Here is a 24,436-nt window from a genome sequence, read left to right as displayed (position 1 = left end):
AGTGGGGTTAACTGGAGGGCATTTATCATGTTTTAAATAGTTAAAACGGTCATATAAGGTTGCACCACTTACCTCAGTCCATTGCTCTGATATATCACTGTTTGTACACACTAGCCGATCTCACTGCCTGGTGTGTTTAACAAATGTGCATCAGTCACTGGGAGACATGTGACGTAAAATGCGATGACCACGAGCCTAATAGCAGTTTAGACTGCATGGCCTGCGGACACTATAGCCTGGAGGAAATGTTCAATGCAAATCCATAATGATATAATGTTTGGTTCTCAACGTGTCACTCAGACATGAACATTATTGAGTTCTAAAATTCATGGGAAATTTATTAGTCCAACAACAATAAGACGCAAGTGTACGCGATATCAGAGGGGGGAAATAACAAAATCCTCTAAATTTACCGTTGTTCATTTCTTCATCTCTCTATAACCCCTTTATTCATGCGCAATCGGACAAAGCGCTAAAGCTGCACTAGTGCCCTGCATTTCATGGGATCTTTGTCTTTATTTGATTTTATGATTTACTATCTATCTCTATCTATCTATCTATCTATCTATCTATCTATCTATCTATCTATCTATCTATCTATCTATCTATCTATCTATCTATCTATCTATCTATCTATCTATCTATCTATCTATCTATCTATCTATCTATCTATCTATCTATCTATCTATCTATCTATCTATCTGTCTGTCTGTCTGTCTGTCTGTCTGTCTGTCTGTCTGTCTGTCTGTCTGTCTGTATGTCTGTCTGTCTGTCTGTAGAACAGCAGCAGTAGAAGCAGCTCAATTATAAATTGGCAGTGATCTTTGTTTTGGAGTAGTGGAAGCAAACGGTTAATACCAGAATCGGATTTGATCTCAGTGGGTGTGCCTTCTTATTCTTTCTGGCGTCCCCTCTCTTGAAGCAGATCGCGCACAACCTATTAAGAAGGCACGAGCTCCGGGACTGCCATGTGGTCACTCGGCTCGCGCTCCCGTCACCACGCACGAGAGCTGAGTGGGATGGAAACTCTAAAGCTGTTCTAAGAGGAGAGTCTTTATCTAGTCTTGCAGTTCTCATCACGCACAGACGGACGTTTAGTCCTTGTTTTAGGCCTGTTAATTTGACGCAAACACACTCGCTCATCCGACTTCGTTTCCTGATAAAAAGGTAGGTTTCTTTTTATATTTACAAGTTGATCAAAGAATAATCAGCGTATGTATTTTTTTAAATTAGCGCGCTTGATATTGCCAAAATTATTTTTAGTAAAAATGTTTAGGAAAGTCTGAAGAAGAAAGAAAGGCCAGTCTGTAGTGTTTTAAAATACGCAGATCCGTTATTAGGAAATAGAATTGTTTAACTTGATACAGACCTAACTTGATACAAAACAATATGACAAATCTATAGAATAGCCTAATTGTGCATCGTTAAAACTGTAAGAATTACGGATACATCCAGCAAACGAATATATGTGTAGGACTAAAATATAACAGATCCTTGCGCAATGTTTTAATTATAAATAAGACTTTTATTAACAGATCAAAGTCGAACAACATAGGCTGTGTAATTACACAGAAAGCGGCTTACTGCTTCTTTTCCTTGTTGTTAAGCTCATTGGAGTAGCTAAAATATTCTTCCCTTCTGCCCCTTTGCGTATTAGAGCCGTATAAGAGGCCTTTAAGTAATCGCTCCGGCTTCTGAGCCGATTTAGAGACATTAAGCAATGATGCAGGCTCTCAGGTCAGAGAGTGCGAGCTTTTAAAGATAGAGTTAGAGCCGGAAATATTCTCAACCTAAAAAGCGAGATATTCATTTCAAATATTATTTAGCAGGCATAAAGCTGTCATTTAAAATGTAAAGTTTTAACTAAAATTACTAACAGTAAAGTCTTTAATACAATGCTAAAATGATTATTCAAATTATTGTAAAAACTGTTATTTTTAAATATAATGTCTTATCTTGGAAAAGTAATTATATCGAGGATTAAAGAAAATACAAATGTGACAGACAAAATAGTAGCTATAGCAAATAGGCTACTGTCTTTTTTACTTTGCGTTTTTTAGATACTGTTGTAGACTTATATTAAAAACTAATAATACATTCATAATAAAAACAGTAACAAAAATAGTAGTAATTATTATAATAAAAATGTGTTTGTATTAGGATAACGCTTACACACACATTAATAATTCCACATCATATCTCAAAAGTTGTTCTTGAATTCTTGAATTGAAGTGTAATTTTACATTTCTCCACACACTTCCAGGAATGGAGTCGATACCCAGTCAGCTTTCTACGGGACGAGATGTTTGCTCTTCCCCCACCTCAAAGCAAGAACTGCAGCCTTTCTCCAGCAGCAGCTCGCTGAAGCCAAATCAAGTGAGTGAGACTGTGCTGTACGGAGTGCCCATCGTCTCTTTGGTCATCGACGGTCAGGAGAGACTGTGTTTGGCGCAGATTTCCAACACTTTATTGAAGAACTACAGCTACAACGAAATCCACAACAGACGCGTGGCGCTTGGGATTACGTGTGTGCAGTGCACACCGGTGCAGCTGGAGATCCTGAGGCGCGCGGGGGCAATGCCCATCTCTTCGCGCCGCTGTGGCATGATCACCAAACGCGAGGCCGAGCGCCTCTGCAAATCCTTCCTCGGTGCCCACAACCCTCCGAAATTACCCGAGAATTTTGCATTCGATGTTTCCCACGAGTGCGCCTGGGGCAGCCGAGGAAGCTTCATACCTGCGAGGTACAACAGCTCCAGGGCAAAATGCATCAAGTGCACCTACTGCAATATGTATTTTTCGCCCAACAAATTTATATTTCATTCGCACCGCACACCTGAGTCTAAATACACACAGCCGGACGCGGCCAATTTCAATTCATGGAGACGCCATCTAAAACTCGCTGACAAAAGCTTGTCTGATGACATTTGTCACGCGTGGGAGGACGTCAAGGCCATGTTCAACGGCGGGAGCCGGAAACGGGCAATGCCAGGGCATGGATCAGAAATGTCCTCCCAGCTTAAACCGCAGGCCTCCAGAAACATCACGCAGACCGCTTCCCCTGATATTCCACACAAAACTTTGCGCTGCGACGACGACCGTGGGAACCTCAGCTTAACCAGCAGCGTGCGTAACTACCCGGTCATCCCCGTGCCTAGTAAGAGTTTCGGCATGCTTCAGAAGATCCCACCACCCATCTTCCCGCATCCATATAGTTTACCAGCATTTGGACTGTGTCAAAAGAAGGATGATGGAGTTGGTGAGCAAAATAAGACCAGTGTACCTGGTGTGTTTTGGCCCGGTGCAAAGGACGGTATCTATCCATCGTTCCCCATGTTTTGGCCTACTGCGGGAAGCCTGCCGCTCTCATCCTATCAACCAGCACAATCAAAACTACACACGGAGCTCATGGGTGGCCGGCACACAGAGACAGACCTGTCAGAAAGTGAGCGGGGAGGAAACACACCTAGAGACAGTCTGTTTGACAGCGAGCGCTGCTCCAGTTCGCAGTCCCTCAGGAACGACGAGGACAAGTCTGGGGACGAGGCCAGGTCAAGTGAGGGTCAACCCAGCACCCACAGAAAACTGAGCTATATTTCTGCGTTCAGACCTGTCGTTAAAGACGCAGAGAGCATAGCTAAACTTTACGGGAACAGGGACGCGTACAGCGGAACTCATCCTGGCCATTTGTCGCCAGATTTTGTGAGTGAGAGCTCCAGCTACAGATCGGCCTCTCCGTGTGAGGACAGCGGGGAAGATCCAGATGTCGACGTGGAGTCTCACAGAATCCCGGAGGATGAGGAGTCTATACAACTTTCCGTGGATGATCGACAAAGTCCCGTGAGGGAAAACAGTCAAACGCCGCAGCCGGACGATGACCAGATAGATACTGATCAGAAGCAGAACAAGGAGGTGGCAAAGAAAAAGGATGCCATTGCTTACGAAGTGAGTCACACAAACTGTCATGTTCAATGGCACTGAAACCATTCGAAATCAATATCAAGTATTAAAACATAAAATAAATAGCTACATATAATTACAAGTAAAAGTAGCCTAAAATTATTTTGAGTTAACAAAATGGCATACTGAATAAAAGCAGTAAATTTTTCCAGAATAGCACTTGTATAGCAGTCTTTAATGTAATGTAATGAATAGAGTAATGATGCATAATTATGAGCCTATGGACTCCACATTCATAGTTTTCTATTTGTGAACAATTTATGTAGTTATGGATACAGATAATTCTATTCATTAACGTAGAACGATATAAATTAAAAGAACCCAGCGGCGCGTAATTATAGTAAATTAAATGTTTAGAGTGAATGGTCATTTCTGCCGTCTCCCGCGGGCTATTGGTGCTTTGTGGTAAGGGCTCCCCTGTGGATAGTGTGCAAATGATTCTCTTTGTCAGTCCATCTGACCGAATTTACCTTGTAATACGAGCAATTTGGCGTGATGTTGCCAAATATTCGTAGATCGTTAGAAGAGTTTAAACGCAGTCTGTTGTCTGAAGAAAATGATGCGTAATTGGGGTTGCATTTATTTTTTAAAAGCTTGGTTAATTTTTGCAGGTGTACTCACATGAAAAGGAGGGAGCATCTCTTCAGAGAACATTGGCCACCAAACCTCCTCGCTGCGCACCTGAAACAAACGGTAAGACAGTTACAGAAACAAGAAGAAGAAGAAGAAAAAAAAGGGTAAACTCGGGTAAACTAGTTTTGCTATTGAGATGACTGGGAAAAGTTCCCCCAATGTATAATTCATTAGTAGGCTATAGTATAGAGCATATGATATAGCCTTTATAATTTTACCAGCTTTGATTTCGTCGATTCTATAATAAATTATGTTTAATTATGCACTCTGAATAAGTGGCCTGCTAACAAGACTATTTCTCTTTAGATTCACACATCTCAAACAACAGCCCTTCTGACGACGAGTGTGAATCACAAAAATCCTGCTCGGATCAAACAAGCGTTTGCACAGAGAACCCAAGTGAGTAGCCATAAAATCACTGTCCTGTCTGTGTGAGTGTTTAAACATGATATATTTATACAAAAGAAATCATCTTTAAAATTCAGTGTAATAGCCTATAGTCTATTTCTTCTTTATTTTGTGGCAGGCGACGCTACATTTAGAAGTACTGATAACAGATTTAATTTCGAGAAAGACATCGAGAATATGGCGAAAGGTAATTATTTAGATATTTTATGGACAAATTTAAGCTGTGTTATTCCATTGTTAGGGTTGGGGTTTTAAAACGATAGATTATACACAAGATAACGTGAAAAATTACAAATAGAGGCATCCAACTGGCTTTTAAGATTGTTTAAAAACAGGCAATGTCTGTTTTTAAGGCAAATAGCTCTTTGTGTGCAGTCCATTTTACACACATTATGCATTTAAAAAATGCGTGTGATCGCTAACTGAGAATCGTCCTTGAACTGCAGACGATCCACATTGCCAGGCTCGTTTTCCACACACCCCTCAGGCAACTGTCCTAATTATTTTGCAATGTCATGCTTGAGAACACGGGGACCGTGTGTTTAGCCTTAGTAACCTAAATAGCGCTATTAGACAGGAAAACCAAACAGAGGATGAAAATACATGATTAAAAAAACTGGGAATCATTTTCTCCAAAAGAAGCTATTGGGATATGTGTGATGATTAAAAGTCACAGTGATATGGTAAATGGTGTTATTTCTGTCGGTTTCCACAGAGGAGCTACAAAAGCAGCTCTTGGAGCAAGTGGAGCTAAGAAAAAAACTGGAACGGGAATTTCAAAGTTTGAAAGGTAATTAAGAGATGCATATATTCACATCATGCTTTAATTTGCTATATCATTTCTTCTATTTATTACTTAAGGTAATATAATACGTGTTGACTCTAAAAGATAATTTTCAGGATCAAATGAAGAGGGAACTGTCTTATCGAGAGGAGATGGTCCAGCAGCTGCAGATTGTACGAGGTAATACATATTTTGCACTAGTCAAAAGAATAAAGGAGAGTTTAGAAAAAGTAACACTTGCATACTTTCATACAGACATATATATATATGATATTAGTTCTCAGGAAATCTAAAAACATTTAATGTTTATGATCCACCCCAAATGATTAATTTATTTTTATTTTTATTTTATTTAGACACATTGTGTAACGAGTTGGATCAGGAGAGAAAGGCTCGTTATGCAATTCAGCAGAAGCTTAAAGGTAATTTAAAAACATAACCATCAACTTTTTTTGTTACATTATTTTAAAAGAATTACAAAAGAAATATGCAAGTGCTACTTTTTCTTTTTTATTAATGTACTTAAAAAGTACATAAAAATAAAAGTTTGATCAAATCTTCATGCACTTTCTAATCTTCAAGCATTAGACATACATCATACTGTGAGTCATGTCATTGTGACATATTTGGACAAAGTAGCATGATTCAGTATTTTAAAAAAATCTGTAGGTTTAGCTGTAGATTTCCATTGTGCTGTGTTTCATGGATCTAAATCAAACTTTTCCCTAGAAGCTCACGACGCTCTTCACCATTTCTCCTGCAAAATGCTCACTCCACGCCACTGCACAGGGACCTGCACATTCAAGCCACCCCTCTTACCACCTTAACTTAAAGCTGCATCCCAGGATCCCAGTGACATCTGTAAACCTCCCCCAAAGGAATTCTCCACTTACACTCTGTTTGAGAGGTTCAAGTTATGCACAGCGATCACTGAGGCCTGAGGACTGCTGAATCACTATCCATCCCAAGTAGGCTATTCACTGGCATTTGAACATGCCACTGTGGATGAAGGATGACTTTATGAAAACAGTAAAAGAAACCAGAGGATGACAAGAAACATTCTAATAATTATGCTGTTACTCGTGTAAATAAGCTGATTTTTTTTTAAAAATCAATACAAATAGCCTACATAAGATGTGGCAATGTGCAATGAACAATATGATGTGAAATTTCCTAAACTGGAATTATTGATTATTATTATTTATGTGTTTTTACATGTATTTGTTTTACTCTAAATGAATTCACTGATGTGCTATCCCAAATTAATTGTGTATTGTCTATTTTAAGCACTTTAAATGAGCTGCATTTCAGACTTATCTATCCAAAATTAATCAACACAAAAATGATTGAAAATCAGCTGTACTTCATATTAGTGTAAAACAAACCCAAGTTTGAACAAGCACTTTTCCATATTTCCAAAATAAACAATTGAGAATAAGACTAAAGTTGTTATGCCACATGAAAGTGCTCAAATGAAATGTCATAAGACATCTGGAGTCTCTCTCTTTCTCTCGTTTTTCAAACAAATTTTTATCTCTTGTCTCATTCTTCAATAAAAGTTCAGTTAAAGCCACAAGTATTGACTCATAAATCCAAAATATCTCCACACTGTGTTTCAAACACACTTTTGTTACACTCTCAGAAATAAAGGTACAAAAACTGTCACTGGGGTGGAAACTTTTCAAAAGGTACACTTTTGTACCTATATGTACACTTTAAATACTAATATGCATCTTTAAGTTACCATTTAGGTACAAATATCTACCTTTTGAAAAGGTACATCCTCAGTGACAGCTGTTGTAGACTACCTTTATTTCTGAGAGTGTACTTTTTAATCATCACAGATTAAATGAAATAGTCTATTTTAGGCCACCAAATTCCAGAAACTGTATTGACCTCACCTGGTATTCATGCCTGGAAAAACATTTGCGGGATAATAGGCTAACGCCCGGGTTACGTAAGCTACCCTACAGAAAGATAAAAAGATATATTAAACTGTAATGTTTTCTCGTGAAAATTGCCTTTCCCCACATTACAGCTTTTTTTTTTTTTTTTTTAAATATAGGACTATATTTATTAGTCTATTTCTGCAAACACTGCAAACGTGCTCAGTAGTTTTAGTTTTTATTTTCTTTTGTTTAAAGTGCATTATAAACGCACTAACCCAAAAAAGAGTATCGGATCTATTTCTGTTGAGAAATACAACACTTCCATCTAGTGGTGAAAACAGACATTGCACATTGCTTATTCAACGATACAAATGATCTATAATTACAGATTGATTATTGATTATAAAATAATAATAATAATAACAACAATAATAAACCTTTTATAAACATACAGAACAAAAATTATTATAAATAACTAGAGAACACAACATAAATGTAAAGCTTTTCAAGGCAATCTTTAGAATATAAGAACACAGTTTGTAGGCCTATTTGTGATTTATTTCTGCAAATATACTATTTAAAAATAATAAAAAACTAAACCCAACATTTGTTTCTTATTGATCTGTTTGAAGTTTGACTTGTGAACCTTATGAATATTTCCACTATATGCTCATAATTTAACCATGCACCTGTTAAGGTACTGTATTTTGTGTGGTTTATTACAAAGGTATTTATTACTCTATGTTTTTTTGAGTAACTTTGTTAGGTAAAACTATGACATTTTACACTTATTTATTTTATCTGGGCAAACTGACTTGTGCATGCTCTGGATTTACTTATGCCAGACATCTCTGTATGAGATCTGGAAATTCAGTAAAAAAAATCTATAAAAAATATTTTTCCTCAATGTTTTCAGCAGCAAGACAAGTAAAACGGTCAATGATTTACCTGCATGTCTGCTTAATTTAAAATAAAACCCAGGCACCTTGGATACTACAGCCATTCTGTTCCTTTTGTTGGTGTTGAAAGGATCTGGATAGAGTGCGCTTTAACTTATTTATTTGGATATATATATATATATATATATATATATATATATATATATATATACACAGGTCCTTCTCAAAAAATTAGCATATTGTGATAAAGTTCATTATTTTCCATAATGTAATGATAAAAATTAAACTTTCATTTATTTTAGATTCATTGCACACCAACTGAAATATTTCAGGTCTTTTATTGTTTTAATACTGATGATTTTGGCATACATCTCATGAAAACCCAAAATTCCTATTTCAAAAAATTAGCATATTTCATCCGACCAATAAAAGAAAAGTGTTTTTAATACAAAAAAAAAGTCAACTTTCAAATAATTATGTTCAGTTATGCACTCAATACTTGGTCAGGAATCCTTTTGCAGAAATGACTGCTTCAATGCGGCGTGGCATGGAGGCAATCAGCCTGTGGCACTGCTGAGGTGTTATGGAGGCCCAGGATGCTTCGATAGCGGCCTTGAGCTCATCCAGAGTGTTGGGTCTTGCATCTCTAAACTTTCTCTTCACAATATCCCACAGATTCTCTATGGGGTTCAGGTCAGGAGAGTTGGCAGGCCAATTGAGCACAGTAATACCATGGTCAGAAAACCATTTACCAGTGGTTTTGGCACTGTAAGCAGGTGCCAGGTCGTGCTGAAAAACGAAATCTTCATCTCCATAAAGCTTTTCAGCAGATGGAAGCATGAAGTGCTCCAAAATCTCCTGATAACTAGCTGCATTGACCCTGCCCTTGATAAAACACAGTGGACCAACACCAGCAGCTGACATGGCACCCCAGACCATCACTGACTGTGGGTACTTGACACTGGACTTCAGGCATTTTCGCATTTCCTTCTCCCCAGTCTTCCTCCAGACTCTGGCACCTTGATTTCCGAATGACATGCAAAATTTGCTTTCATCCGAAAAAAGTACTTTGGACCACTGAGCAACAGTCCAGTGCTGCTTCTCTGTAGCCCATTTCCTGGCTCTGGATGTTTCTACTCCAGACTCAGTCCACTGCTTCCGCAGGTCCCCCAAGGTCTGGATGTCGGTGGTCGTGAGGGTTGTCCCCCCCTAAAATATAATTGAAATATGTGTATTGCAATATAATGATATATAGTTATACTAATTGTGTAAGTAGTAAAACAATACAAATGCAAACTGAGCAACAACAAAAAAAGTTTTAAACATCTCGAGTTCCCCCTGCTTTGCCTCACAGTGCTTTGGTACACTGCCTGTCACCACCACCGACACACACACACAGTCCGGTGCGAGAAAACAACGTGTTTCAGTAGTTGTGGAAGTCCATAAGTCAAGCTTACTTTATTCACATTAAACATCGGATGACGTGATTATTTTCTCTTTAATATAGATGATGCTGAGGCATTAATAAGTCGTGTCCAAAAAAATATTATTGTGTACCAATTTACTTTTGTCAACGATGTAGTCTGCGCTGTTAGCGATTATAACAGGCGTTTTATACAGGCGTTTACCTAGCTTGTTTAATAACGTCTTACACACACCCATAGTGTACGCATATACAAGTCTCGTAAGTTAGATTAGACTAGTGCGGGTGCGCATTTAGATTTTCCCGCGTTCACTATGTCGGTTTCAGTGGCGGCTCGTCGGGTGAGGCAGGGGAGGCACATTTTCCCCAAATTTTGAGGTGAAAATGAGGAAAATTTAATGTTAATAAAATTCACTATTCATTTCAGTTCATGTCTCAGAATGTAGATAATTTTGTTTGTAATTTCACAGTTGTAATACCATTGCACGAAAGCTCCGCTTTTCTATCGCGAATGTGGCGAATCTGCTGATGTAATTAAAACTGCTAAGTGAAAGAGAAGGGGAGGGGGAGGCCAGGGGAACCAATCAGCATCGAGTGTTCACTTTCAGCGCTGAGGAGTGCTGAGAAAAGTAACATCATAGAGGATGCTAGCCTCCCTTCTGGAATATCAACCAACCATCATAGAGACATAAATTAGATGCTATTAGTTTGAACCTGTTTTTATACAGTATATGATTTGAACGTCTCCCGGAGCGGCTGGGCTGATAATTTACCAAGTATTTATAATGAGTAGCGATATTGAATATATTTTCTTTACGGTTTCTGACTAAAAGCTGCCAACAAACCATTTTAAAGTGGTTAAGCAAATAATAATAATAATAACAATTGGCAGGGATCCCCAGACCAATACAATTAGTTTGCCTGCTCTATTTTAAAATTCACGAGCCGCCACTGGTCGGTTTATTTCATTTAATATAGTTAATCTAATATAACATCATACTAAAAGTGCAGTTGTTCTCCAGATATTAGCATAACAAATGCGATTTAGATTTTTATAAAAATTGAATAAACAAGAAGTTAATATTAAGTGCATTTTAGGCACCATATTGCCTGTTTTAGCTCTATTTCACCAACGAAAAAAGTTGAAAACTAAGCTACAGCAGTAACAGCACTAATTGCGTCTTTGAGAAACACACTGAGGAGGTGTTTCCTAACTGAATTAATCCACTTTTTCAACAAATCAGTCATTGACGTAATAAATTATTATTTTTTGTTTTTCCCCGTCTTTCACGTCTATACCGATCTCACTATACAGTTGTGCGAGGGTGTATGTCTAAGAGTGTGTATGCCTTCATTTTGCTAGGCATGGCAAATGTTTTTATATATGCATGTTTTAATTATAACTGTGAAGCAACAACATTGCTATTAAATGTGCTATACAAATAAATAAAAGTTGAAGTTAAGTTCAAATTCCATTGTATTTTGGTGGCTTGATTGTGTAAACAACTTCAAAAACATTGCAAAAAAAAAATTGTTTTGAAGAATGTTTTCGTCAATTTAGTCAGCTTTTTCATTGAACCAGAAAGAAACTTTGAGAAGGATAATGGAACGGTCTCCATGCAATAGTAAGGCTTTCCTCTCTGTACCCATATTCTTAAGTACAATTTTGCCTGTTTTATTGGTGTCCCCTTCAAAACTTGCTCGTGAGAAATGTTATGTTTATTGTCCCCCCCCAACAATATATATATATATATATATATATATATGTGTGTGTGTGTGTGTGTTGGAGATGAGTGTCTAACAAAGCTGCTACTTTTAGACTGAATACTTTTAGTTAATTCCGACTAAAAATTTTATAATGGTAATATATTTTAAACCTATTGTCATACTAAAAAAAAAATGAATGAGCTTCAGGGCCCTTTAAAAATCCTGAGGAAGTTCGCTCAGACGCCCTAAAACAAGCTTAGCCTTCCTATCCCTGAATCTCTAGTGATGCCCCAGTTTTTCGGAGTAGTAAGCATATTAACTTTTCCACAACATACCGCTTTCCCACGCAAAAACCTAGAGCCACATCTCGGACCCCACTGTTTGAAAAACGTGTGAACGGTTACGCAGGCAACGAGCTGCGCGTGTACACCACGTGACCCGACGACGTCACGCCTGCGCTAGCAGTCACAAGATGGCGGAGAGTGCGGAACTAAAGGTAAAACGCTGCGCTCAATTTCCAGTCGCGTAGTGTGCAGGCAGATCTTATTGTACCGTTAGAAGTACGTGTACTACTTACCTGCTGTATTAAGATGCCGTTTTAATGCATTTAACCTCTGTTCTTGTGTCTAAAGTTGCATGAGAGATGGTTTTGCAGTGGAGGTGTTGTAGAAAGCTCCCAGCGTGTTATTGTTGATGTAGAGGGAGCTGTCTGAGCAGCTCAGGGGAATCACTAACTTTAACTCGTTCTCCCGAAAAACTCACGGAAGAGCGTCTGTAGAAAAGGCTCAGACTCTGGCTGTTTTAAAACACGCTTTTAGCAGACCGCATGTGTGTATTTTGATGGTTAATGTGTGATGTAGTCGATTCAGGAGAAAGCTCCATCGCTTCGCGTGCGGGGCGCGAGCGCTGTTGACGAGCTGTCAATCAAGTGAGTGGAAGTGCACGAGCACCGCCACTCAGATTTCAGCACCGAAATAAAAACGGATTATTGCAGATAATAACCAAACTTCAGGCAGATGACATAACTTAGATACCGATGGAATATTTAAATTCGTCATATTAATTATTTAATATCATTGGACATCCTTCATGTTCTTAAAATAATAGTAATAATAATAATAGACTATTGTAAAAATTAGATTGCTGTTAGTTAAACTGTTAGTTCACCCAAAATTTAAAAAACTTGTGTGAAAAGGAAGAATGACAGCCTTAGTCACCATTTGAAAGTGAATGGTGGCTGAAGCTGTCATGTTGGATCTTTTGTGTTTCACAGAGACAATACAGTCATAGTTTTGGACCAAAATTAATTTTTGTGTAAACTAAACCCTTTAAGTTTAATTTAGTGTGTTAATGACAGGTGTTAAATGGCTGTGATGTTCTGATGTTGCTGAATTTCCGTTAATAGGGTCTGTGAGCTCATAATACGAATGGAAAGCTGATCAACAATGTGTTTTAAGATGTGTTTTTTTCTTCTTCTTCAAACTGTGCATGTCTGATAAGGCTTTTTAATTTTTTTTTGTGTCTATGGAAACTGAAAGCCTCTGTATCATGATCGAGAGTTGACGGCACACTGAAAGAAGTTCATACAGTTTTAAGTGTCTCTGCTTTTTTGATTTGTGCGAAGCACTCTTTTATTTATTCCCATTCAAGGTTTCATCTTGCTTTTTGCTATCCATAAAAAAAAAAATTTAAAAAAGATTTAGTCCTCTGTTCCTGTTTTGCATTTATTACTCATTTCTTTCAAATAGATATATTGTTTGCCCTTGATCTGTGTCTTTGGCAGGTCCACCAGTGCAGAGAGAACATTCAAAGCCATAATTAGATTTGGCAGCTAACCTGATATTTTACACCACCTCTGTTCACTTTGCTTGCAGAAATATTTAATAGTTACTTTAAAGGCAGTAATCAACAACTGTACAAAATGTTACTTTTGCTTGGAATAACAGATTGGCAAAAGGATGTGTGTAGGGTGGATAAGAGAGGAAGTTGCTTACTGGACTGATATGCATCAGTTCAAGGGCTCAGGGGCTTGTGGTGTGAAGACTGTGTTCTTGGTAAACTCTGTTGACTCTATGCATGTCGACTTCTTGCTTATTTTCACGGGAATCTCAGTGCTGTGCTCAGTGCTAAATTTTTTAAAACACTTTTTTTGATGGAGGCCCCTGTACTGAAGAAAGGCTAGAAACACCCCTGATTAAAACAGAGCCTACTGTTTAGTAATGAGTTCCAGAAGCTTAAAAGTGAATCATCAAGGTTGCTTTGTCTTGTTGTGGGACACTTCCTCATGATGAATTTTGTGCTTCATTTTCTCACAATTTCCATAAATTGCACTGCACTGTGGAAGTGATTGTGTCCATTAAATTACCCCATGAGTGAAATGCTAGTTTGTGGGCAGGGGTATGAATTCAACAGATTGTTGTTGTTTGTTTTTAAAGAAATGCTAATTACAACAAAATTTTAACTTTTTAATTACAGAGGGTAAATTTGGTTAATGGATCTGTTTACTTATTTATTATAAAATTTTCAGTTGCAGTGATTCCCAGAGGAGCATGGATATTTGTCATATCATATTCATATCTGTTGTTGGTTTATTAGTTAAGAGATGGTCAGACCTAAGCTGTTTTTGAGGCACGAGAGATCTACCGTATATTTTCCTGTTTCATACCTGCAGGAATTATCATTGTAGGTCGACCGTCTAGGTGTTTTATTGTAGGGTTTTTGGATGTTGCTGTTATGTCAGCACAAAGAAAAATATATAATTTGAGTGTGCATGCATTCCTCTTTCATTATTTTATGCATTTGATGAGATCTGTTGAAACACACACACATGCTTATAGTTATACTGATGTGCTCATTCCCTCTCTCAGGCTGTACTGTAGCCAGCTATCTCTGGCCACACAAAATAGCATCCATCAACTGAGTGATGATTAAGATGGGGATTGTGGTTGTGTGTGTGTGTGTGTGTGTTTTATATCTCCCTTCAGCAGATGTTCTCTTACCTGGCTCTAGCTCTTGTACCAAATTCCTGGGGCTTTTAGTTCACACCGCACGTCCTCTCACACAATTCAGCACATAACCAAATACTGGAATAGAGGAATTTCTTCCAGAACATTGTGGAATCATCCTGCTGATCTGGGGTCATTTGCTGCTGTCATCGCCTATATGTGTAGTCAGCTCAGCACTCATGCTCTGTTTGGAAAAGGACTACCGTCTTAATCATCTATTAAAGTCTCCACGTCTCCTCTCAGCATAGTTCACACTACATCACAGCATTATAGATGAATGAAGTTTAGATGTAAAATGCAATGAGCTCCACATGGTCAACAAATAAGATTTTGTGTTTTTAAAGCTGCCAAGAGACAGTGATGCACATCCAAGCTGACTGAAGAAAGAGGATGGAGAGAAGCTGTCGTTCTCTCGCTCTCTCTGTGATTTGTTTGTAATTGAGGGTACTTGTTGGCTGTTTTTGATATTTAATCTAAAAGCCATAACTCAATCTTTCTATGAGAGAGACAGGCTTATTTTGGTGACATATGTTGGACTACTCCAATTATTTATTCAGTTTAAACCCCATCCTCCTCAACTGACTGCAAGCTCATCTTCATTTTTAAAATGCAACGGCCTCATCTCAAAATTTCTCATTTATAGAAACAAGTCCTTTTTTTCACTTCTGATAATCTGTTACACTCAGATTTAAGTTACAATACAGAAAAAAATTATTTCTTGTTACTGTGATTCATTATTACTTTAATGCATGATGTGTACGTTCATGCTAATCACAAAATACATTTTTTATTCCTCCTTGAAACTGTCTTCAGTGTTTTTTGGCATTTGTTGATAAATATAATTTAAAATATTTCTTTATTTTGATATATATTTTAAATATTTTGATATCTTTCCATTCCAGGTAAAATAAAGCTCAAGTGTGCTTTGGTCTCTGGTTTGTTTGTGTTTTGGATTCATGTTATGCTCTGAAGTCTGGTCTGAATTTTTCATTGTGTTTCCTGCAGAAAATCCACTAACTTCTGACTGTGTCCAGACATTAGAGCATGAAGAGATGGATGTCACCTTAAGATCTGAATGTCCTGAACTCTGTAGGGAGAGTCTGCGACATTCTTTGTTCTCCTGTTAAAAACAAATGATTTGGAAGTATTAAAAACAAAACAAAACTGTTGACTGATGTATTAGTCAGGCTGATTATTTGACTAGTGGCATTGGTCAATAACAGTGTCCACCTGACCTATTCACTGTAGTGTTAGTTCTCCTTTTTATTAGTTTCAGAATCAACCAACAGTATTGTCAATGCATAGAACATTTCTATTTTCCATTTTGAGCAATTTTTTTGTATTAGTGTTGCAATTCAGTGATTTTGTCGTGTACGTTTCGTTATACTGTCATTTAATTTGTGTTATGCGAGTAAAGGTGAAGTGTGAAGTTTTTGTGTTTCATTTATTTTTATATTTAGCCATTTAAAATCATATAGCTTTTTGCAGTGGCCGAAGCTGTTACCATTTCAGTCGACCACTATGGATCAAATACCATATTTTTTGGACTATAAGTCGCACCTGAGTATCGCATCAGTCCAAAAATACGTCATGACAAGGAAAAAATATATATAAGTCGCACTGGACTATAAGTCGCATTTATTTAGAACCAAGAGAAAACATTACTGTCTACAGCCGCGAGAGGGCGCTCTGTGCTGCTCAGTGTAGACTACAGGAGCAATGAGCAGCATAGAGCGCCCTCTGGCGGCTGTAGACAGTAATGTTTTCTTTTGGTTCATTTCTCTCGGTTCATGTCAAATTAATTTTGATAAATAAGTCGAAAACCTGACTATAAGTTGCAGGACCAGCCAAACTATGAAAAAAAGTGTGACTTATAGTCCGGAAAATACGGTAATTATTTTGATAGATTATAGACTTTGGAAAAACAATTCTACAGGCAGTTTTCAATAATTACAGTAAAATATCTGAACAGGAATGTAACTTTTTAAATGCTCAGACCTACTGAAATTGTTTTAATTCGGTTTTTGTGAATCAGACTAACAGATATAATACAAATGTAGGTTCTATACAAAAGCATTCAAAATTCTGACAATGTGCTGTACAAAATGGACCCACTCTGTAATTTATTATCTGTTTTGATTATGTTCCTAAAAATGTATGATTATAATGAACTAGTTCTCTTTACTCTTTAACATAAACAACCCCAATCCATCGTTATAAACTTTAAAACATATGATTACATTTATGCAAATTTGAAACATTACCTTGTAATTTCTTAAAGATTTTCTTATAGTTTTTGTAATTTCTTAAAACTATTTATTTCACCTATTGTTAATATTGTTGCTGCTGCTGCTGTTAAAAAAAACATGAATTTTTATTGTTGTGATATGAAGATAATACAAAAACAGAAGTAAAACTAACTAAAATCCAGTGCTGCATATTGTTTATCACACATATTAAACATATTTGTTTTCAGATATAAAATATCAACATTGGTCGATGTCTAAACACCCATCAGACTACAATTGGCCTCTGCACTCTGCATTCTCAGAAAGATAAATGTGTAATTCATAATCTGATAGAATCCTAAAACTTTCCTTTTTCAAATAATAATTCTGAACAAAACACCACCTGTTTTGGGTTTTTTGGTATGCGTGTTCAGTCACTTGTTCCTTCTTTTGTGAAGGAGCTCCATTGAGTAGCACTCATATATTGTAAGCGGTGTTTGTGTGCAGTGTCTGTAGACTGTTGAGTGGCTCTGCTGGGGACTTTGCTATTTACTGCTGTCGTATCAGCAGCCTTTAGATCATGCTATGATTGTATGGTTACATGGATAGATGTGTGTGTGTGTGTGCTCACTGCTGGAGCTGTGTTGGTGAAACACAAAGCACTGAGGTATGTGAGTGTTGATCTTCTGCCAGTGAGCTGCAGGGCTGGAGATGCTGGGGGAGGGGTGGACGAAAGAGAGAAAGTTGGAGGAAAATCTTCCACACTAATTGTGTTCTGGGCTCTTAGCTAGAGAGACAAGAGAATGTGCATGCAAGTGAAATTGGGGGTAGGTCTGTGTTTGTGACTTCTCAACTCTTTGTTGGCTCTCAGTCACGGCATCAGACAGACAGGCATGTGAAAAGATGGAGGGATTGAGTCACCTTCATCCTCTGAAATTACACTTCAGGAAAGATGATCTTCATCACAGGCTCATGTGCACCTGAGTCCCAAAGACAGTCTGCAGACGCACCTGCACAAATGCTTAAATTAACAACATGCATTACACCTGAGCCTGAAAAATGCTACTACACTATTTCAGCAATGGAGAAACACACAAACACCTCCGGGTTTTGTGCAGGTATATTTGGCATCTTATGTTCTCCTTTCTGTAGAGCATGTACCTGGCACAGATTTACCCTGAACAGCAGGAGCCAAAATAAACATACGCACATGTTTACATATGCTGCTGCAAAAAAAGAAATACTGTAAATACTAGAAGTACTGTTCTTTCTATGTTGCCCCGAGACAAATGCACCAACCCATAAATTAGCATTAGATAAGTAAATAATGTACTTTCTTTTTGGTTGTATGCTGAGCAGTCATAACCTTTATGCTATTTGTTTTGGACGGATTTATAAATACACGGACCTCCTCAGTAGATGGTCAGATTCCAGCTGCTTTCGGATTCACAGGCTCCCTACACAGTCTTCACTGCTCCCTACACACTGTGAAGGGGATTTCATGGCACAGTTCATTCTTTGGAACTACATCAAACTCAGACACATGGTCACATGGATTAGGTGTTTGGGGGATGATGATGGAACATGATCATGATTATTTTACTTTTATATTTTTGAATGTATTTGCGTATGTTATTCATGTAAACTAACAAACAAAAATAAAAGGGTAGTCAGTTTATTAGTTTATTTATTATTTTAATTAAAGTCTGAAAAAGTCTTAAAGTCATTACTATCCAAAAGCGTGGGGTCAGTAAGACATTTAGCATGCATGCAAAAGATTGTTCAGAACTGACATTGTTATAAGACGATGTTAAAAAAGACTTATGTCATTAAATTACCCCCCCCCCCCCCCCCAAAATAATTTCTACTTAATGAAAATCCAGTAAATATATATATATATATATATATAACAATTTTTTAGGGAAAACTGTTTTCAACACTGATAATACATGTTTCAAATCAGCAAATAAGAATGATTTCTGAAAGATCATGTATGTTACTGAAGACTGGAATCACTGAAATAAAATGAAGTACAGAATTTTTTTAATTGTAATAATATTTCACAATAGTACTGTTTTTACTGTATTGTTGATCAAATAAATGCAATCTCGGTGAGCATAAGACACTTCTTTCAAAAACATGAAAAACTCTTACAGACCCCAACATTTTGAATGATAGTGTGTCTTACAGTGATGATAATATTAAAAGCTGTATAATAGGAGTGTTATGGTATGCGTATCGTGTACTTTATGGTTCACGGGCAAATTCCAAATGGAAGTGATCTGAAATTTTCGCTCCCTTTGCCAAGTGCATTCCAAAATGTCTACATAATGGCACGCACGTGCCCTGCTCACACAAGTCCCCACTCCAAGGTGATAGGGATGATCACTTCCATCTGGAAGTACAGGAAATACAGTGCTTCAGTGAAATTTTGCATGAATTATTTCCTGACTGTGATGATGTAGTACCTCAACATGCATGCTCCCTATGATCTGTAGTCTGATGGCAAGATACCCTTAAGTCCACTTTGCAGGTAATTGGAAAGAATGAGCTTTGTAGACATTTTTTTAGCACTCAACCTATTATTCATATCAGTTAACTATTTGAACAAAGCTGATCGACTCTGCAGACATCAAGTGCACATCTATGTTTCTCTTCTCTGTGGGTTTTAGAGTGGTGCTATCAAACTCATATGACACAAGGTTGTGCAGGAAAACCTCACAGGGTGGCCGTATCTGACGATGTCACATGCACAACCTGGACCTTTACTTCCTGACATCTGAGGTTTGGTGTTGTGTGACATTTGCTGTATTAGTTGGTTGTAAATGGCTGTGAGGTAAAACATTAGACCCACTGGGCTGTGATGAGGGTTTTGAGTGTAGGAGAGAGAGAGAGAGAGAGCGATATGTGGGCGGTTTACTTTGGTGAGAAAAGTCAGAGGAATAAAATTCATGTGAACAAAACATGAATGTCATACAGGTATACCCTTGGCTGCTCACAAAGGTGCTTGGTGAATTCTGTATTTTAAGCTCATTTTAATCATGGCTTTCTAGGCTTAATACTGCAACTGTCAAGTGGTGTGTTGAAATTATATGAAGGGTCTCAAAGCATTCCTTTTAAGGCTTTCTTTCTCATACATAGCATCAATACAGAACTTTTCCAACCACGTTGCGAACTGTCTGAGCTGATTTTACAACAGGTCTTGTACCCACATGACTTCCAGCTCAAACAACATCAAAATGTGGTTAAATACAGTAGGCTGTAAGCGGTAAACATCCTGCTGTGCTGTCTGTTTATATATGCATCAGATTTGGGTTCAGTGTGGATCTACAAAATGCTTCACAATGCGTCTCACACCCTATGATATCTGATTCCTGGAATGTAATTTAATCACCGCTAACTCCTTTATTATGATTGGACCTGAGCTTAGTTTTTTCAGGATGTCTTCCGTACACTCATTACTGCATTATTTGATTGTTAAAACAAGACTGTACTTTGACACCCTGGATATGTGAAAAAGCAAGTGTGCCTCAGAGAGAGAACTGACAGACATTTGAAGCAGTTGACAGATGCAATGTGTGTGCTCATGGTCAGGAACCTCCATCTCTCTCTCTTTCTCTTTTTCCCCTTTCAGTTGAGCTGTTCAGATTCATAAGCTCAATCATACATTCTCATTCTTTCTCTCACTCACTCACTCACTCACACACACACTTCTCTTCAGTGCTCTGTGAGTCTTCTGAGCTGTCGGTGTGTTATGTGAGATGTTCCTGGCTGGTCTGCAGTATTTAATTTCCTTTTCACCCTTTTTTTCTGAGTGTGTTCACTAGACCGAATGATTTCGCGGTTAATGAATGTCTGATCTCTTTTTCTGATTTCTTCAATCTATTCACATAAACAGCTCAGTTATTGTCATTTCTGCATTTGTTCCCGACAACAGTTGGAGTATGATGGATCAGTAAGTGAATAAATGACTGATTGGATTGTTATGGGCCATTATAGGTAGAGCTGCACAATTAATCGAAAATAAAAAAGTGAAGTGACATTCAGCCAAGTTCGTGCTCTGCATTTAACCCATCCAAAGTGCACGCACACACTGTGAACACACACCCAGAGCAGTGGGCAGTCATTTATGCTGCAGCACCCCTGGGAGCAGTTGGGGGTTCAATGCCTTGCTCAAGGGCACCTAAGTCGTGGTATTGCCGGCCCGAAATTCAAACCCACAACCCTAGGGTTAGGAGTCAAAGTCTCTAACCACTAGGCCACGACTCCCCAAAATTGCAAAGGCAATGAATCACGATTAGGCAGAAGCAGCGATTATCATGCGTCTCTTTAGTGAAGCACTGTTCTGTGATCAGCAGTAAATCTCCATCCGAAGGCCAGAGGGTGCTCTCACGTTGAAAATACAAATATGCTCAGAAGAAGAAATCCAGGAAATGCCTGTCGCTGCAGCTCAATAAACAGAAGATATAACTGCTTTCATTGATTCAACACAGGACTGTTCATCTGAGTTTTTTTTTTATTATATTTTTCATTATAATAAAGTATATCTATAATTAAATGCTAATCAACATAGCCTTTATCACTGCTTAGTATACAATTTAATATTATCTGCCTTAATAATTCTAAGAAGCCACATCTCACAGAAGATTTTATTTCAAACACTCGTCTGACGTTATGAAATGAGTTTGGAGTTAAAACGTTATTAAATGTGGGGTTTTCACGTGCTCTCAGATGGAGCAGCATTTACTACAAAGAGCCGTAGTTCACAGAGAAGATACGCAAACAGCTGTCATTATCGCAAACAGTTTTGTCGATTTCATATTTTTACAATTAAATCGTCTGTGATTATGAAAGCGATTTTGAATAGCTTGTCAGAGAACTACGGCTCTGTGTAGTAAATGCTGCTCCACCTGAAAGCAGGTGATGGAGATATACTGCTAATCACAGAACCAGCTTTACTGATAAAATGTGCATGACAATTATAGCAGCCCTAATTATAGGGGGAAATTTGAGTCATTCTTGTAAGCTGCAGTCACTACACATTTTTTCGACAGACTCTGCTTTCAAACAGCATTGTGCCTGCTGAGTATTTTTACTTGAGCTGTCTCTATATGTGTGTGTGTGTGTGTGTTCAAATTCATTTGTTTTGGAAGCTGGGTAGCTCATATCTCTGCCCTTCCCCCATATATATATTTCTCTCTCTCTCTCTCTCTCTCTCTCTCTCTCTCTCTCTCTCTCTCTCTCTCTCATGCCCACTCTTGTCTCTTTCTTTCTCCTCTTTTCTCCTCTCCTCATTTTAAAGCAGAAATGCATCATGTGTTTTATTCAGGACTGTCTGGCAGGCTCTTAGTTGTATGAGCATCTGTCCCGATTTGTTCTTGTGTGCAGCACAGGGATTGAGTTGTTAATCAGTGATTGTAAGCTTTTTTTATTGTCTAGTTAATTCTAAACTAATGTCTTGTCCAAAGGAGAAACTAACATATATTTACACAGGAAAGAATGCAAACAGAAGTTGCTTACGAATATAGTTCCACCCCACATTCTAATTCTGTCATCATTTACTCACCCTTATGGCATTATACCTGTATAAGTTTCACCTGTGAAATATGAAATTATATTCTGAAACATTTTTACTGTTTTGGTCTACAGGTCCTTCTCAAAAAATTAGCATATTGTGATAAAGTTCATTATTTTCCATAATGTAATGATAAAAAATAAAATTTCATTTATTTTAGATTCATTGCACACCAACTGAAATATTTCAGGTCTTTTATTGTTTTAATACTGATGATTTTGGTATACATCTCATGAAAACCCAAAATTCCTATCTCAAAAAATTAGCATATTTCATCCGACCGATAAAAGAAAAGTGTTTTTGATACAAAAAAAGTCAACCTTCAAATAATTATGTTCAGTTATGCACTCAATACTTGGTCAGGAATCCTTTTGCAGAAATGACTGCTTCAATGCGGCGTGGCATGGAGGCAATCAGCCTGTGGCACTGCTGAGGTGTTATGGAGGCCCAGGATGCTTCGATAGCGGCCTTGAGCTCATCCAGAGTGTTGGGTCTTGCATCTCTCAACTTTCTCTTCACAATATCCCACAGATTCTCTATGGGGTTCAGGTCAAGAGAGATGGCAGGCCAATTGAGTACAGTAATACCATGGTCAGTAAACCATTTACCAGTGGTTTTGGCACTGTGAGCAGGTGCCAGGTCGTGCTGAAAAACGAAATCTTCATCTCCATAAAGCTTTTCAGCAGATGGAAGCATGAAGTGCTCCAAAATCTCCTGATAACTAGCTGCATTGACCCTGCCCTTGATAAAACACAGTGGACCAACACCAGCAGCTGACATGGCACCCCAGACCATCACTGACTGTGGGTACTTGACACTGGACTTCAGGCATTTTGGCATTTCCTTCTCCCCAGTCTTCCTCCAGACTCTGGCACCTTGATTTCCGAATGACATGCAAAATTTGCTTTCAGTACTTTGGACCACTGAGCAACAGTCCAGTGCTGCTTCTCTGTAGCCCATTTCCTGCACACGCCTGTGCACGGTGGCTCTGGATGTTTCTACTCCAGACTCAGTCCACTGCTTCCGCAGGTCCCCCAAGGTCTAGAATCGTTCCTTCTCCACAATCTTCCTCAGGGTCCGGTCACCTCTTCTCGTTGTGCAGCGTTTTTTGCCACACTTTTTTTTGCCACACGGTTTTGAGTAATGAACTAGGCTGGGAGTTTTTAAAAGCCTCAGGAATCTTTTGCAGGTGTTTAGAGTTAATTAGTTGATTCAGATGATTAGGTTAATAGCTTGTTTAGAGAACCTTTTCATGATATGCTAATTTTTTGAGATAGGAATTTTGGGTTTTCATGAGCTGTATGCCAAAATCATCAGTATTAAAACAATAAAAGACCTGAAATATTTCAGTTGGTGTGCAGTGATCTAAAATACATGAAAGTTTAATTTTTATCATTACATTATGGAAAATAATGAACTTTATCACAATGTGCTAATTTTTTGAGAAGGACCTGTATATAGTGAAAGCAAGTGGGGTCTATAGCAACATTGAACCCCACTGAATTTCATTGTATGGACATATACTGGCACGTTTTTCACTTCTTTACAGGTTTGGACTGACATGACGGTGAGTAAATGATGACAGAGGATGTTTCTCAATTCTAAGAATGCAGACAACGGGCTTGCATTCTCATGTAGTGCCATTTTGGAGATCATGAGCTCAATGCAGACAGTGTACGCTCTTCTGAGTCAGCTGTGCCACAAGGTTGCACTGTTTTCTTTCAAAGAAGAGGAATAAACACTGCCTGCGTTCAGCTCATATTCTCCAAAATGGCGCAACAGTGATGTGGAGAGAAAGAGAGGAAACAAATTGTTGAACAAAGTCATTATTTTTGTTTTCTTCAGGTACAAAAAGTATTCTTGTTGCTCCATAACATTACGGTTGAAACACTGATGACTGATGGACTATTCTGACGACGTCTTTC

General features: G+C 38.0%; 2 protein-coding genes across 9 annotated transcripts in view; both read left to right on the top strand.

Moving 5' to 3' along the window:
* The first annotated feature begins 2,122 nt into the window (after positions 1 to 2,122).
* On the top strand, positions 2,123 to 7,796 carry LOC132105999 (SKI family transcriptional corepressor 1 homolog-B-like). 8 transcript variants are annotated; one of them, XR_009424019.1, is made up of 8 exons: positions 2,123 to 3,945; positions 4,572 to 4,653; positions 4,900 to 4,992; positions 5,120 to 5,188; positions 5,717 to 5,791; positions 5,902 to 5,965; positions 6,142 to 6,207; positions 6,515 to 6,593. XR_009424019.1 is itself a non-coding variant. In XM_059511584.1 (8 exons), the coding sequence occupies exons 1-8, from the start codon at positions 2,266 to 2,268 to the stop codon at positions 6,610 to 6,612; spliced, it is 2,238 nt and encodes a 745-aa protein (XP_059367567.1). In that variant the 5' UTR covers positions 2,123 to 2,265; the 3' UTR covers positions 6,613 to 7,796. The 8 variants fall into 8 exon arrangements, 7 of the variants coding, with proteins under 7 accessions (XP_059367567.1, XP_059367591.1, XP_059367608.1 ...); XM_059511584.1 differs by having other exon boundaries at positions 5,891 to 5,965; positions 6,515 to 7,796; XM_059511608.1 differs by lacking the exon at positions 5,120 to 5,188 and having other exon boundaries at positions 5,891 to 5,965; positions 6,515 to 7,796.
* A 4,305-nt stretch (positions 7,797 to 12,101) lies between these two features.
* LOC132105970 (E3 SUMO-protein ligase PIAS1-like) overlaps positions 12,102 to 24,436 on the top strand; it is a 45,172-nt gene continuing 32,837 nt past the window's right edge. Inside the window, exon 1 of the mRNA XM_059511558.1 lies at positions 12,102 to 12,199. Within this exon, the coding sequence (XP_059367541.1) occupies positions 12,176 to 12,199 (24 nt within the window). The 5' untranslated portion in view covers positions 12,102 to 12,175. The remainder of the gene's footprint in view (positions 12,200 to 24,436) is intronic.

Source organism: Carassius carassius, chromosome 2 (assembly GCF_963082965.1).
Source record: "Carassius carassius chromosome 2, fCarCar2.1, whole genome shotgun sequence".
NCBI lineage: Eukaryota > Metazoa > Chordata > Actinopteri > Cypriniformes > Cyprinidae > Carassius > Carassius carassius.
The sequence above is the reverse complement of the archived record's forward strand: the minus strand, read 5'-3'. Positions and strand labels throughout refer to the sequence as shown.

Excerpts from the sequence above, each read along its gene's own strand:
- LOC132105999 (XM_059511584.1), top strand. The coding sequence starts at position 2,266 with ATGGAGTCGATACCCAGTCAGCTTTCTACGGGACGAGATGTTTGCTCT. Across the intron at positions 4,654-4,899 it reads CTGCGCACCTGAAACAAACG|ATTCACACATCTCAAACAAC; the intron begins GTAAGACAGTTA and ends ATTTCTCTTTAG. Across the intron at positions 5,189-5,716 it reads CATCGAGAATATGGCGAAAG|AGGAGCTACAAAAGCAGCTC; the intron begins GTAATTATTTAG and ends CGGTTTCCACAG.